The 14,785-nt window shown below is 42.6% G+C and overlaps 1 protein-coding gene across 1 annotated transcript in view; it reads left to right on the plus strand.

The window, feature by feature from the left end:
- TMEFF2 (transmembrane protein with EGF like and two follistatin like domains 2) overlaps window positions 1-14,785 on the plus strand; it is a 662,476-nt gene that overhangs the window by 83,066 nt on the left and 564,625 nt on the right. The window contains exon 3 of the mRNA XM_063430171.1: window positions 2,816-2,945. Coding sequence (XP_063286241.1) covers window positions 2,816-2,945 — 130 coding nt within the window. The remainder of the gene's footprint in view (window positions 1-2,815; window positions 2,946-14,785) is intronic.

A 14,785-nucleotide genomic window follows, 5' to 3' on the forward strand; every position in this document is an offset into this window, starting at 1 on the left:
TTATTCAAACATTTTTTATTTTTTTATTTTTTATTTTTGCAGTGCAGATAAAAGTTACATGCAGGCTCGGGGTGCCCCAAGAGCAGTCCTCAAGCAGTTCACCTCGCTTAACATGCGGGGTATGAGATTATCTAGCACATTTTTTATATTTTAAACAAGATGGTTCAGTAAAGTTTCATCAGTACAATGAGGTAAGTATCCAAGCAAGCTTTATCAGGCGTGTCTATTGCTAACTACAGTGCTGTGGAAATACAGGTGAAATAGGTGTTGATTTTAACAAAGATTCGGCTAGTTGCTAAGCCTGGCTGTCTCAACTGCTTGTGCCTATTCAACTTTTCAGTAGTAGCCCTCGCTAAATATGCTGATCTTAAGATGTGTACATAATATGAGTAGTCGTGGTATCTATGCAGGTCTCTTACGTGTATAGGTGCATGAGTATGTGTGATTGTGTTATGTGTCACATGTTAGGTGGTCGTCTAATGTACAGGTAGATCTGAGGCACAGAGGAAGTACCTAACAATTAATACACAGACAAATCCGAAATAGACCATTAACAAAAATAGTGATCGCAATCATGTGGGGAGTTACAGTAAAGCTGGCATTAGTGTGTGTGAGTCCCATCGTGGCAGCTGCCGCTTATGGTCAGATCTCCAAGGACGGTGCAGCTGCAAGAAGCTTGCCAGCATTCAACCAATGCCCAAAGTAGGAAATTGAAAGTCCTGCATTACGGGTGCTAGGGAGGTTGCAGCATTCGGGTGGTTCCGTCGGGTGTCCCTCTCGCCCCAGGCCGGTTGGTAGGCCAGCATCCTCTTGCCACGGACGTGGGGGCTCCTAGGATCCCAGTCCTCCCCTGCATGGGGCAGACAGGAGGTCGTGATGGTATGCCGCCACTGGATGCGGGTGATCCTCCGTCTTTGTGGGTGATGCCGTGGGGTTTTGCCCGTTTTGTCCCTCGGCCTAGGTGATCTCTGGCTAATAGGCTTGCGTAGCTTTACGGTGTTGGGGATCAGAGGGGGCCAACTCACCGCCCTACTGTGTACCTCCCTGTGCTGTATTGTGGCTGCAGCTTGATGGGCTTCCAGCTTCGCCCAGAAGCGGTCAAAGATAGCATCCAGCTTCTTCTGCGTTATTTGTGCGGGAGTTAGCAGTGTTGTTTCCGGCTGCGGAATGGCTGGTTCCCGCTGGGCAATGCAGGCCTCCATTTGTGGGCTCTGCTGGAGTTTGCGTGCTGAGGCTAGCCAGGTCGGACCGGGATGACCCCCGCCGGTCCAAAGGGGGGGGAGACAAGGCTGTAAGAAGAGCTTGGGGTCGCACAGCTTCACATCTAGCGGGGGATCGGCCGCAGCCCCCGCCTGACGGCCGTACTGGGCCTCACTCCTCCGACCTCCGTCGGCCGTGTGGTGTACTCGCGGGCGACAGACCCGGGGTTCCTCCGCTGGCTCCAGAGGTGGGTAAGTCCCTTTTGGTAGCTTTATGGCTGGCCGGTTGGCTGTAATCAAGTTTAGCTGGGGAATTGAGCTCGGAGCTCACACGATGTGCATCCAGCCGCCATGATGTCCAGGCCCCCATTATTCAAACATTTTAACAATACTAGAGATGCACTCGTAGCACCGCCCTTCGGCAGAAGGCAAAACTTCAAGGAATTGAAAAATAAGAGTAAATACCAAAAAACAAAGCAGCTTAACTATATGGTTAGATGGTGAGACTACATTCTAGAACATTTTCATTTCCCTGTTCATATATGTTATAGTGGGATTATCATGGTGTAATATGTTATCTCCTCTATGTTCTAGGGATTTTCAGAAAGGTACTTTCTGAAAGGAAATCAGGAATCTGAATGACTTAATACATACTTGTAATGTCACAATACCTGTCCCTCGTGACGCTGTGCGATCACAGAAATAATGTATTTTCTAAATATCTTTCTGGTGCTTCATTGTGACATCATATATGACTTGGGAACCTCCCATTGTTCTCCTTTTATAATGTCAGCCCATGTGTCACTTTTTCATGATGTATACACATTTGTGACATCATAGCCCTCTGTAACCTATCACAACATTTCTGGTTGTCACTGTTTCTTTGCCCTGTCTTGGTTCTAGTTGCATGAGAGTGAGTTTATACGGTTTATTGGTTATCCTGTTTTTTGACCTTATCTTGTTTGACCATTCTTGCTCTCTGTTATCCTGTTAGCATAGCTATGTGTGTTTCTGTTATCCTGACCTCTGCCTGTCTCTTGTTAATGCTCTGACTGCTTGCTGACATTTAATTTTAATGTCTTAGATATTAGCCCGGCCACTCTAAGGACCAGTATGGGTACCTTTAATGTTTCCATTACGTTTGAGTGTTAGGGTATTCCTATACCTGACATGTATTTACTTCTGTAGTATAGTCAAATAAGAATAGAGCAAGAAATAATGAAATGTTTCCTTGGAAGTCATCTTTAGGAGCAGTGTAACAAAGCATGCATAGCCATGTGGGCACTTGGGCTTTTACATCCAATTATTGCATTTTCTAGCCATCTTTTGGAATAATTCTTATATTTGTATAAGCAAAGTGAAATTGCACAAACGGTCTATGTGTGTATGTCTGTCCATATGTCTGTGTGTGTCTGTATGTGTGTGTATGAGGGTAGCGGGGGGGGGGGGGGGGGTAACGTACAGGGTGGTGGGGCAAGGCAATTTACGCACCGGGGCCCTGTGGTTTCTAGTTACGCCCCTGGGTCTATGTACAGTTGCTTTGACATATGTATTGTTACCAATATTTTTTTAATCTAATGACTGAAGTAATTGCTATTTTTTTAAATTTCTTTCAGTGCCCCCATGATTACACCCCAGTATGTGGCTCTAATGGTGTCACATTCCAAAATGAATGCTATTTAAGAGGAGCTGCCTGCAAACAGCAGAGTGAAATTCTCATCATTTCTGAAGGCTCATGTGTTTCAGGTATGTACCACTATTTCTGGAGTTTAACAGAAGTAAAATTCCAATTCTTATTAAACAGTTTTTAATGTTATCTATCTTACCACAGGTTCCCTTGATATGTTATCTTCAGTGGGTTTGCTAAATATAGGGAAGTAAAATAGGTCTCTGTGTACTGGCAAAGAATAAATAAGGATAATATCCTAAAATAAAAATAAAAATATTTATGAAGCTATAAAGTGTGTGTGTGTGTGTGTGCGCGCGTTGGAAATTCTTTATCATCTGTTCCTTAGCAGGTCTTAAAATTAGGTAAATGTAACTGCAGATGAACAACACATGGCATACTACACAGTGTCATGCTTTATTTTAACAAAAATAAGTCAAAATGGAGAAGTCATCTAAAGGATATAATAGGTATTTGAGACAAGACGTAGCAGGGGGAATTTAGAAGTGATGGCCAGAGGAATTTAACGGAGAGTTGCAGCTACTGGTAAAATGTAAAGAGATTGAGGCGGTAATTGCTTTATAGAAGTAACTGGAGTCAGGGCCGGCCTTAGGCCTTTAGGCGCCCTGTGCGAAAAATCTTCACAGCGCCCCCCCTTCCCGTTCCCCCCGCCCCCACTACTTCCCCCTTCCCACACACCCTGACACACGCGCACACACAAACACATGCAGGCAGTCACACACAGACAGCCACACAAACACACAGACATAGAATGTGACGGCAGATAAGAACCATTCGGCCCATCTAGTCTGCCCAGTCAGTAGCATACACAGGCAGACCGCCACACACACACACACACAGACAGACCGCCACACACACACACACACAGACAGACCGCCACACACACACACACACACACACACAGGTAGGCAGCCACACACACAGGCAGGCAGCCACACACACAGGCAGGCAGTCACACACACAGGCAGGCAGTCACACACAAACACACATGCAGACATCCAAACACACTGTGGCAGACAGCCACGCACACACACACACAGGCAGACAGCCACGCACAGACAGTCACACACACAGACCGTTACACACACAGACAGGCAGACAGTCACACACACAGGCAGTCACACACAGGCAGTCACACACACAGGCAGTCACACACAGACAATCACATAGACAGCTAATGGAAATTTCAGATGAAATTCAGTGTCAATTTGGAAAAGGCCAGCAGTTCTATAATTGAGATCAGTCTAACTGAAAGGATAGGGAAGTTTTGAAATTTCTTGTGACCCCATTATTCTTTCTTAATCCACAATGCAAAATGTTGTATGTTTTGTCTGGATGATTTAATATACATGGGTGTGTTAAAAAGAGTTGGGCCCAGAAATGCATGGTAGAAGTTGCTGTGTAAAAGATATTTTTTCTTCAAAGGATGCACTTGTACATGCTAACTATTACATGTATGATGACCAACATTTAAGCTAAGAAAAGCATGTGGTTGTCAAAATTTACCCCAAAAAACCTACTCAATCGAAAAAAGGTTGCTGGAGTGCCTGATGTCAATTTTTTACTAAACGGGAACAGGCATTCCAACCTTTTCTAAACAGACAAACAAACTGTAGTCGCAAGGAAATCAATTAACCAAAGAGTATACTCTTATCCATTGTTGTATATTAACCCGCTTTCAAAATATTGGATTTGATGAGGTAAGGTCCTCTGGATCTTTAGCATCTCTTGAGCCTTTATTTCTATTATTCTTCACACTATAGCCAATGTGGTGGTGGATGAAGAGGAGAGGTCCCTTGTTGGGCCTCTTGAAATTTTTTTGGGGGTGTGTCAGGGAACCCTAATTTTCTTTTTAATCGTTTATTTATATTTGTTTTAATATGAAGGGACACAATTTTTAAGTCTGAGGTATCTAATCATGTTTTCGTTATGATATGCTAGGATTTCACAAAAATTAGATAAGCAGTCTTTTTTAAAATTTTCTCCTATCTAATGTCCTTGTGTAGCTAAACAGAAGTGTAGAAGGATTGGTTAAAGTATCATACTAGGGATTGTGCATGAGGATAATCTGGAATGTACATAATTATTCCACTCTTCCCATCTGGCAGTGTCTGTACTCCCTGAGAGAACCATTTTCAAAGACATTTTGTCATAGATCTGGTTATCTGGAGTGCTGTTAAAGGCATCCATCATAGTGACTTGACAGTTTTGTATTTCCTCACTCTACACATTTGTACGGCAATCAATATATTAATTAGAGCTCACAATTTGGCAATGGAGCAGTATTCTTTTGTTTTTTAAAAACTTTTTTAGGCTATGGGTCACAGGAATTTGTAGTGTTTACACCTGCTTAAGTAATTAAAAACAACTCAGCTACATGAAAAACGGAACTCTGAATGTTTGGTGTTAATCTAGACAAGAACCATTACAGTTTTGCTCTAATAGATCTCTTTCACCATTCACTGGGATTTATATTATACTCTGTGTTCTTACCTTCTCACTTTCATTGTCCAATGCTGAAGTGGCCTTATCTAGAAGTAGAACTTTGGGTGAACGAATAAGTGCTCTGGCTATTGCTATCACACACACACACACACACACACACACAGTCAAACACACAAGCAGACAATCACATAGTTACCTCTGTTCCTTCTGGAGGCAGACAGGCAGTGCAGCTCCTGGATTCTGGTTGTGGGGGGAAGCAGGGACTCCTTCCTGCTTCCCCTGCAGCAATAAGACGGCATTTTAGCTCCGCCCCCGCCGCACGCTAAGCCCCGCCCCGCCGCTCGCTAAGCTCCGCCCCCTCCACAATTTATTTATTTTTTTTTTTTTTTTTTTTTCTTCTGCCATGTGTGAGCTGTGCGGCCACAGGGCGCCCCCTGCTCCATGGCGCCCTGTGCGGCCGCACAGCTCGCACACCCCTAAGGCCGGCCCTGACTGGAGTGGGCTAGTGGAAAGTGTTAGGGAAAATGAAGAGATTCCGCATTTTTAATCTGGGTGTGTGAAGAACTAAGAAAAATATAAATTAAACCTAGTTTCTATTTCTCCACTTGCAATATTCAAGGCCTAAGGATTTAAGATGAAGATTAGATATGAAGGTATTTACAGCTAGGATGGGCAAAGCATGGAGAGAGGTGTCAGGTAGAGCAAACATTTGTTGTATACAATTAAAAAATGTACCAACCAAATTCTATCACCCAAAATATTAATAACTGTGTACATGAAATATTGCTGAAATACATTCAATGAAAAGAGCAATGAAAAACTGCATGCACAGAAAATTACAATGGCAAACTACAGGTATATTTGGCAACATTGTTATAGTAACATATAATAGGTAGATTAAATTAATTGGAGTATCTTCCAAGCTTCAGACAGAGCAGGAAGGTGAGAAATGAAGATATTCTATATTGTTCGGATCTGGGTGTGTGAAGTGAGGCAGGAAGATTATAAACCAAGAAAAAATATAAATTAAACCTAGTTTCTATTTCTCCAATTGCAATATTTGTCTTGGCGTTGCCTTATGTGAACTGGATTGTGATGTACTTTGCTAATAATATATCAATTTAAACATAGCATTAAAACGGTTACAAGTGATTTCCAGTGTTTTATTCAATTCCAGAGACAATTCCCCCATTAAATTGTATTCACACCATGAGTAAGTAAAGTGTGAACTATGCAAAGGAAAAGACAAACAGGAAATATCACTTACAGAGGAACACTAAGTCATTATAAGAACATTTTACAGTATCGGGCAACAATATTGCTCATCTAAATCATGAGGACAGGGCTCAAAATTTGTTGTAACATACTAGCCAGACTTAAAAGTTATTTGCCACCACAAAAGCATGCAAAAGATCATTTCTGTTTTGATCCAGATATTTGCCACAACCGTGGTGTGTTAATATGTATGTTAATGCAGTTGTGTACATTTGTGCAAGGCCAAAGCTGGTCTTAGGGGTGTGCGAGTCGTAAGGCTGCACATGGCGCCATGACAGCAGGGGCACCGGGCAGCCAATACGGCTCGCCGTTCCCCATTAATGCACAGCTTTAGTTGTATGTAACATGTTGTATGAGGCAACAGAGGCCACACCTCTTACGCTGTAGCACTGCCTGTAATTAAGCTGACAGAGGCTCCAGGAGCAGAACCTTTGTCAGAGAATAAAACAAGCATGGGGCTGCCTGTAGCACTGATTGGGGATGGCTCCATAGATTCGTTTAGAGGGAAAGTGACATCATGTGTCAAAGCACTGCACGAGCCACATAGGTGCTGTCTCAATAAGCATTACAGACTCATACGGCTCTTAAGAAGGTACAGAGAAAAGCCTCTTCATCAATGGCTGGAATAGGGCTGGAGGTGGGCAAACTAGTAGAATTAGTAACTATTTATAAGAGTTTGATTAGAGGAGAATGAGCTGTGAGAAGAGGAGTATGGATTACTATTTATGGTGGGTAAGAGGGGTAATGGGATATTTATGGGGGGAGAGCAGGGTAGTAAAGTACCATCTATAAGGGAGAGGACATTGATCATCCTCACACCCACCCCTGCATTCACACACACCGGCTCTCCACACACACATGTACCTGCACATTGATCTGTCACAAACATTTGACCCTCTATGCATGCACACTGACCACCTACATATGCCCATATTTCCACTCAGTGACCCTCCATACAAACACACCATACCATCACACAAACTATATACAAATATGGAAAAAGATACTCAAAAAGCTGGAGTGATCCAGACTGGCTGAGTATAATACTGGAAAAGATAATAATTGAGTGGATAGATAGATAACCATATAATATGGGTACTGAGTAATCCAAATTAAGTAAATAAATAGGTATTAAACTAAACCTAGTGTAATCTTGCCTTAATGGCTCACCTCCAACTAGATCCAGTTATACCTTGGTACCTATTCGCTCCAGAGATCCCCACCGGGTACTGACTTTATTAGACAATTAGGTATGGTCAAGTCCAGTGGCTAGGGCGTGTGGAATAGGTGTCTGTCAGACGGCTGACATAGGTATCTGGAACGGGTCACTGAAAAAAGTCTGGATAATAATTAGTGCCGGATGGTTGCTGATTAACTCTACTATACAACATACCTATTGTAGTATGGTTGTAAGTGACTGGTTAAATCAGATGCCTGTGCCGGCGTCAGGGGTGGCATGCAGCTGCACCACTGTAGATTAGCTATTAGCATCTAGGTATACTTGTAACACTAGAAATAACTGCTGAATAACTGTGACTTTACTCTTTTGGTAGTCACCAGATCTACTGAGATGTGTACTGCCTGCTTGTCAAGATAACCCCATAGTACTCTGAGGAAAAATCCTCTCCAGACTATAGTAAGTAACAAACAGTGACCCAACGAAAAGAGGTGAAAAAAATAGTTAGAGTGACTATATGTGCAGAACCATACTTAGGATGTTGGTTGCCTGCACATATGGATAGATAGCCCTAGTGAGAAGAAATAGTGAGTGAAAATGAGCCCATAGAGCCCGACGCGCGTTTCGGTGCTTGCTTAGATGCACCTTCGTCAGGGGCTGACTGGAGACTGGTCCCTTGTCTCCTTTTATATGTAGTCTAAAAACTGTGTCTCTGAGAATTGTCCAATCATAAGCCGGTATTCTGAGAATTCCGGCGCCAAACTCCCCCACGTGATGGTATGCAAATGAGCCGGTTCAGCCAGCCAATCATATGTGTTCTAATCCGTGTGATTTTCCAAACGTATTAACCATTTCAGTGCCGTGAGAAGCCACTGGCATCTAAATGTACAGAGAGAGGAGTATCGCTATACCCATTGAACTGTGCTATAGACTGTTCCGAAGTTACAGATCACAACATGTGGGTTCAGAAACGTTCTGTTTATCACTATGTGCGCCGATCGAGATTGAGGCTGATTCTCTCTGTTTCTTGTTGTATAACAGGGAGAGACCGGGCTCAAGAAGAAACTCTCTGTCCCAATATGTGCCCTACAGCCAGGGCAGCATTTCACTGTACAATCCTCACAGCCTGTTAACCACCTCAGTGCTGGTGGATTCCACCGGCATCTAGGTGTGTGCGAGGAGCTGTATCATTGTGGCCGTTCAGCTGTGCTGCAGATGATACAAAGTTGCAGGTTGTCAGAGCGGCATGCTTAGCACTGTATGCCATTTATGGTAATATTGTGTTGAAGACGGTTAATGTTGCAAATTAGATTGCTGTCAGTTTGGGGCGATACTGCTATATGGTTATGTTGGAATATATCTGATTTGTTAAGTTTATTCATCATACGGCAAGATTAAACGTTCATATACGTTAGGGGATCTCCTAATGAACAAGTTCTGCTGAGAAATCCCTCTGCGCTGGGATATAATATGTAGCCCAAATTGCATTACACTATATAATCCTCTAGGGTGAGGATAATGTTCTGGTTATCTTGGCATGTATTATAACGGAGTCTAGAAACTCCTGAAGTATCCCTTAGTGCCTCAGACTCCTACTAAGAGTATATATAGTGTTCAATGATTATGGAGGAAGGCGAATTCTGGAGAGTTGTACTAAATATGGACATTTAGGTCCTAGAGACACAGCGATTATGATAGAGCCTATAGCTAATATACATATTTACATATTTACAGTATATACAGATTACTCTTTAGTACTAATATAAATTAGTAGTAAAGCGTGCTCAAGATGGAAGTACGAGATGGGTTCTGTACTGCCATAGAGAGGTGGTACATAGATGAGAATGGAATGGGAATGGAAAAAGAAGAAAACAAAGGACACTTTTGGACGCGTCCACCAGAGTGGCTACTCCGTTCCAGATAAGTATTCAAATAAAAGGAGTGTAGGAGAAACCTTCATTTAGTCCGTTTGGGGATAGAGTTTTCAGTGTGAAGATCCAGTAGCTCTCCCGTTGGAGTAGTTTTATATCTATGTCCCCCTTTCTAGGACCTAATTTAATTTTCTCGATCCCATTGAAGCGTAGGCCCTGTGCTGAGCCATCATGTCTTGATTTTAGGTGTCGAGAGATGACCGTATCGAGTTGTCTAGTGGGATTCACAGAGTTTACATGCTCAAGAATTCTTTTTTTAAAAGGTCTGAAGGTCTTTCCTACATATTTCAGGTATGGATTGATATTTCAGATTAATCTGAAATATGTAGGAAAGACCTTCAGACCTTTTAAAAAAAGAATTCTTGAGCATGTAAACTCTGTGAATCCCACTAGACAACTCGATACGGTCATCTCTCGACACCTAAAATCAAGACATGATGGCTCAGCACAGGGCCTACGCTTCAATGGGATCGAGAAAATTAAATTAGGTCCTAGAAAGGGGGACATAGATATAAAACTACTCCAACGGGAGAGCTACTGGATCTTCACACTGAAAACTCTATCCCCAAACGGACTAAATGAAGGTTTCTCCTACACTCCTTTTATTTGAATACTTATCTGGAACGGAGTAGCCACTCTGGTGGACGCGTCCAAAAGTGTCCTTTGTTTTCTTCTTTTTCCATTCCCATTCCATTCTCATCTATGTACCACCTCTCTATGGCAGTACAGAACCCATCTCGTACTTCCATCTTGAGCACGCTTTACTACTAATTTATATTAGTACTAAAGAGTAATCTGTATATACTGTAAATATGTAAATATGTATATTAGCTATAGGCTCTATCATAACCGCTGTGTCTCTAGGACCTAAATGTCCATATTTAGTACAACTCTCCAGAATTCCCCTTCCTCCATAATCATTGAACACTATATATACTCTTAGTAGGAGTCTGAGGCACTAAGGGATACTTCAGGAGTTTCTAGACTCCGTTATAATACATGCCAAGATAACCAGAACATTATCCTCACCCTAGAGGATTATATAGTGTAATGCAATTTGGGCTACATATTATATCCCAGCGCAGAGGGATTTCTCAGCAGAACTTGTTCATTAGGAGATCCCCTAACGTATATGAACGTTTAATCTTGCCGTATGATGAATAAACTTAACAAATCAGATATATTCCAACATAACCATATAGCAGTATCGCCCCAAACTGACAGCAATCTAATTTGCAACATTAACCGTCTTCAACACAATATTACCATAAATGGCATACAGTGCTAAGCATGCCGCTCTGACAACCTGCAACTTTGTATCATCTGCAGCACAGCTGAACGGCCACAATGATACAGCTCCTCGCACACACCTAGATGCCGGTGGAATCCACCAGCACTGAGGTGGTTAACAGGCTGTGAGGATTGTACAGTGAAATGCTGCCCTGGCTGTAGGGCACATATTGGGACAGAGAGTTTCTTCTTGAGCCCGGTCTCTCCCTGTTATACAACAAGAAACAGAGAGAATCAGCCTCAATCTCGATCGGCGCACATAGTGATAAACAGAACGTTTCTGAACCCACATGTTGTGATCTGTAACTTCGGAACAGTCTATAGCACAGTTCAATGGGTATAGCGATACTCCTCTCTCTGTACATTTAGATGCCAGTGGCTTCTCACGGCACTGAAATGGTTAATACGTTTGGAAAATCACACGGATTAGAACACATATGATTGGCTGGCTGAACCGGCTCATTTGCATACCATCACGTGGGGGAGTTTGGCGCCGGAATTCTCAGAATACCGGCTTATGATTGGACAATTCTCAGAGACACAGTTTTTAGACTACATATAAAAGGAGACAAGGGACCAGTCTCCAGTCAGCCCCTGACGAAGGTGCATCTAAGCAAGCACCGAAACGCGCGTCGGGCTCTATGGGCTCATTTTCACTCACTATTTCTTCTCACTAGGGCTATCTATCCATATGTGCAGGCAACCAACATCCTAAGTATGGTTCTACACATATAGTCACTCTAACTATTTTTTTCACCTCTTTTCGTTGGGTCACTGTTTGTTACTTACTATAGTCTGGAGAGGATTTTTCCTCAGAGTACTATGGGGTTATCTTGACAAGCAGGCAGTACACATCTCAGTAGATCTGGTGACTACCAAAAGAGTAAAGTCACAGTTATTCAGCAGTTATTTCTAGTGTTACAAGTATACCTAGATGCTAATAGCTAATCTACAGTGGTGCAGCTGTATGCCACCCCTGACGCCGGCACAGGCATCTGATTTAACCAGTCACTTACAACCATACTACAATAGGTATGTTGTATAGTAGAGTTAATCAGCAACCATCCGGCACTAATTATTATCCAGACTTTTTTCAGTGACCCGTTCCAGATACCTATGTCAGCCGTCTGACAGACACCTATTCCACACGCCCTAGCCACTGGACTTGACCATACCTAATTGTCTAATAAAGTCAGTACCCGGTGGGGATCTCTGGAGCGAATAGGTACCAAGGTATAACTGGATCTAGTTGGAGGTGAGCCATTAAGGCAAGATTACACTAGGTTTAGTTTAATACCTATTTATTTACTTAATTTGGATTACTCAGTACCCATATTGTATGGTTATCTATCTATCCACTCAATTATTATCTTTTCCAGTATTATACTCAGCCAGTCTGGATCACTCCAGCTTTTTGAGTATCTTTTTCTATCTTTACTACTAGGGGTTAAGCCCCAGGACACCCCTGGAGTGTCCACCAAGGTGTTGTTCCACCAGTGTAGTGGCTCCAATCCTTTGGACCCACCTTCACAAGTGGAACCTTCTTACTTATTATATACAAATATGACCTTGCATTTACACACATACAGACTCTCTGTACAAATATGCCACTGCATACACACACTGAAGTTGTTGCCATAACTAAACTGTGACGAGATCCTGAGGCGCATTGTTGTGCCATTCATTCACGACCATCACCTCATGTTGCAGCATTATAATGCATGGCCCCATGTTGCAAGGATCTGTAGACAATTCCTGGAAGCTGAAAACTCACCAGTAATGTCACCCATTGAGCATGTTTGGGATGCTCTGGATCGGCGTATACGAAAGCGTGTTCCAGGTCCTGCCAATATCCCGCAACTTCACACCACCATTGAAGATGATCAACTCTATAAGAAGGAGATGTGTTGCACTGTGTGAGGCAAATGGTGGTCACACCAGATACTGACTGGTTTTCAGACCCCCCTGGATCCTCCAATAGAGTGAAAAGGCACATTTTAGAGTGGCCTTTTATTGTGGCCAGCCTAAGGCACACCTGTGTGTAGCGGAGAGCAGATATCCCACAGACTAAATCCGCTATAGATCCCAGTATGGCTCAGGAACAAGTAAATAATCCCAAGTAAAACATCCACAGTAACAGAGTAATCCAGCAGCGTATCAAGCACAATCAGTAATATAATCTAGCAATATCCCATCACCTTTCCCAATAACTGGACGACACACAGTATCAGGAGCAGAACTGAACTTTAATCACACAAACCCTGCTTTTATGCAATCCTCTCATGCAAGGGAGACACCTACAATAATTAGTACTGTAACCAATTAGGTATAAGGTACAACCCACACATCTCCTCCCCTCAGATTATCAGTTAACATAATTAAAAGGCACACAATTTTCCCCACGGTCTGGATGTAAAAAGGCACACAATTTTCCCCACCTTCTGGATGTACCCCAAATTCCTAAAATATAAATATGGTATCCCCTGATAGTCCTGATCTGGGTGAGCAACATACTCAAAAATCACCCAGATCGGACCAGGGGTTCAGGAGTTATGAAGGAATAAAGTTTTGACCGACCGCACAGACAACAGTAGCCGAAAACAGTTCCATAAGTTTTGGCCTTGCGGTCGGTCTCTGTTCATGTTTTAAAATCCCGAACTAAATGTCATCCATAGCTGGGCAGGCATTCGGATGAATCCCCCTGTTCGTGGGATTCATCCTACCGAATGGTGAGCCATTCGGGAGTTTCTATCAGTCTTTTCTGAAGCTCTAGAAGTCTCTGCAGTGTTTGCTTAGTCGTGTGTCTGATTTGGGTTCCAGACACTTAACGATCAAACACCGCTGTTCGTGAGTTTAAGATGGCCACCGCCACGTGTTCGGCTCCCGAAATGGCAGCCACCCAGGGACTGTAACAAAGCGTTTGTGAGTTTTAAGGGAGATGAAATAGAACAAACAGGGAGGTAAATTGAAGCCACACTTCGCATCAGAGTGGTCCGGTGATTCGGTAGTTTTAGATCGAATGCCGAATGGAGTGGTTCAATACAGTCTTTGGGGAATAATTAGACGAATGCTTGAAATCCACACGAACGTCTTTATAAGTGATTCACACGAAAGTCTTCGGGATCAAGTAACCAGTAAACGGGGAATATGCTGGGCAGCCAGGTGGACTCTGCTACACTGCGGAATAATCATACTGTCTAATCAGCATCTTGATATGCCACACCTGTAAGGTGGATGGATTATCTCGGCAAAGAAGAAGGGCTCACTAACACAGATTTGGACAGATTTGTGAACAATATTTTAGAGAAAAAGGCTTTTTGTGTACATAGAAAATGCCTTAGATCTTTGAGTTCAGCTCATGAAAAATGGGGGCAAAAGTGTTGCATTTATACAATCCTCTTTTTTCATTTTGTAAAAAGTGCAGTATTCAATAGAAATTGACACTGTTGTAAATTATACAGATTACCCATGGCTTTTAAAGCAGACAACAGTTCCTTTTCTTTCCTGGTTAGGTTAGCTTATTTGCGCTGAACATAAGATGCAGCAATTGCCTATAGTACCTGTTTTGCAAAGGCTTCTTATTGAAGTGTATTAGGAAGTCTGTGGTCGGACAGCCACATAGACTGGGTGGGAGGGCTTGCAAATGCATCAGGCAAAAGATCTGCAAATATTGCAAGCTGTTTTTACATAATTTACCCTAATGATAAAATGCATAATTAAGTACTTGCACGTTTTCATTTGGGGAATATCTACTAAACATTGATTTGTATTTGTTTATTTG

This window comes from Pelobates fuscus, chromosome 8, assembly GCF_036172605.1.
Source record: "Pelobates fuscus isolate aPelFus1 chromosome 8, aPelFus1.pri, whole genome shotgun sequence".
Classification (NCBI taxonomy): domain Eukaryota; kingdom Metazoa; phylum Chordata; class Amphibia; order Anura; family Pelobatidae; genus Pelobates; species Pelobates fuscus.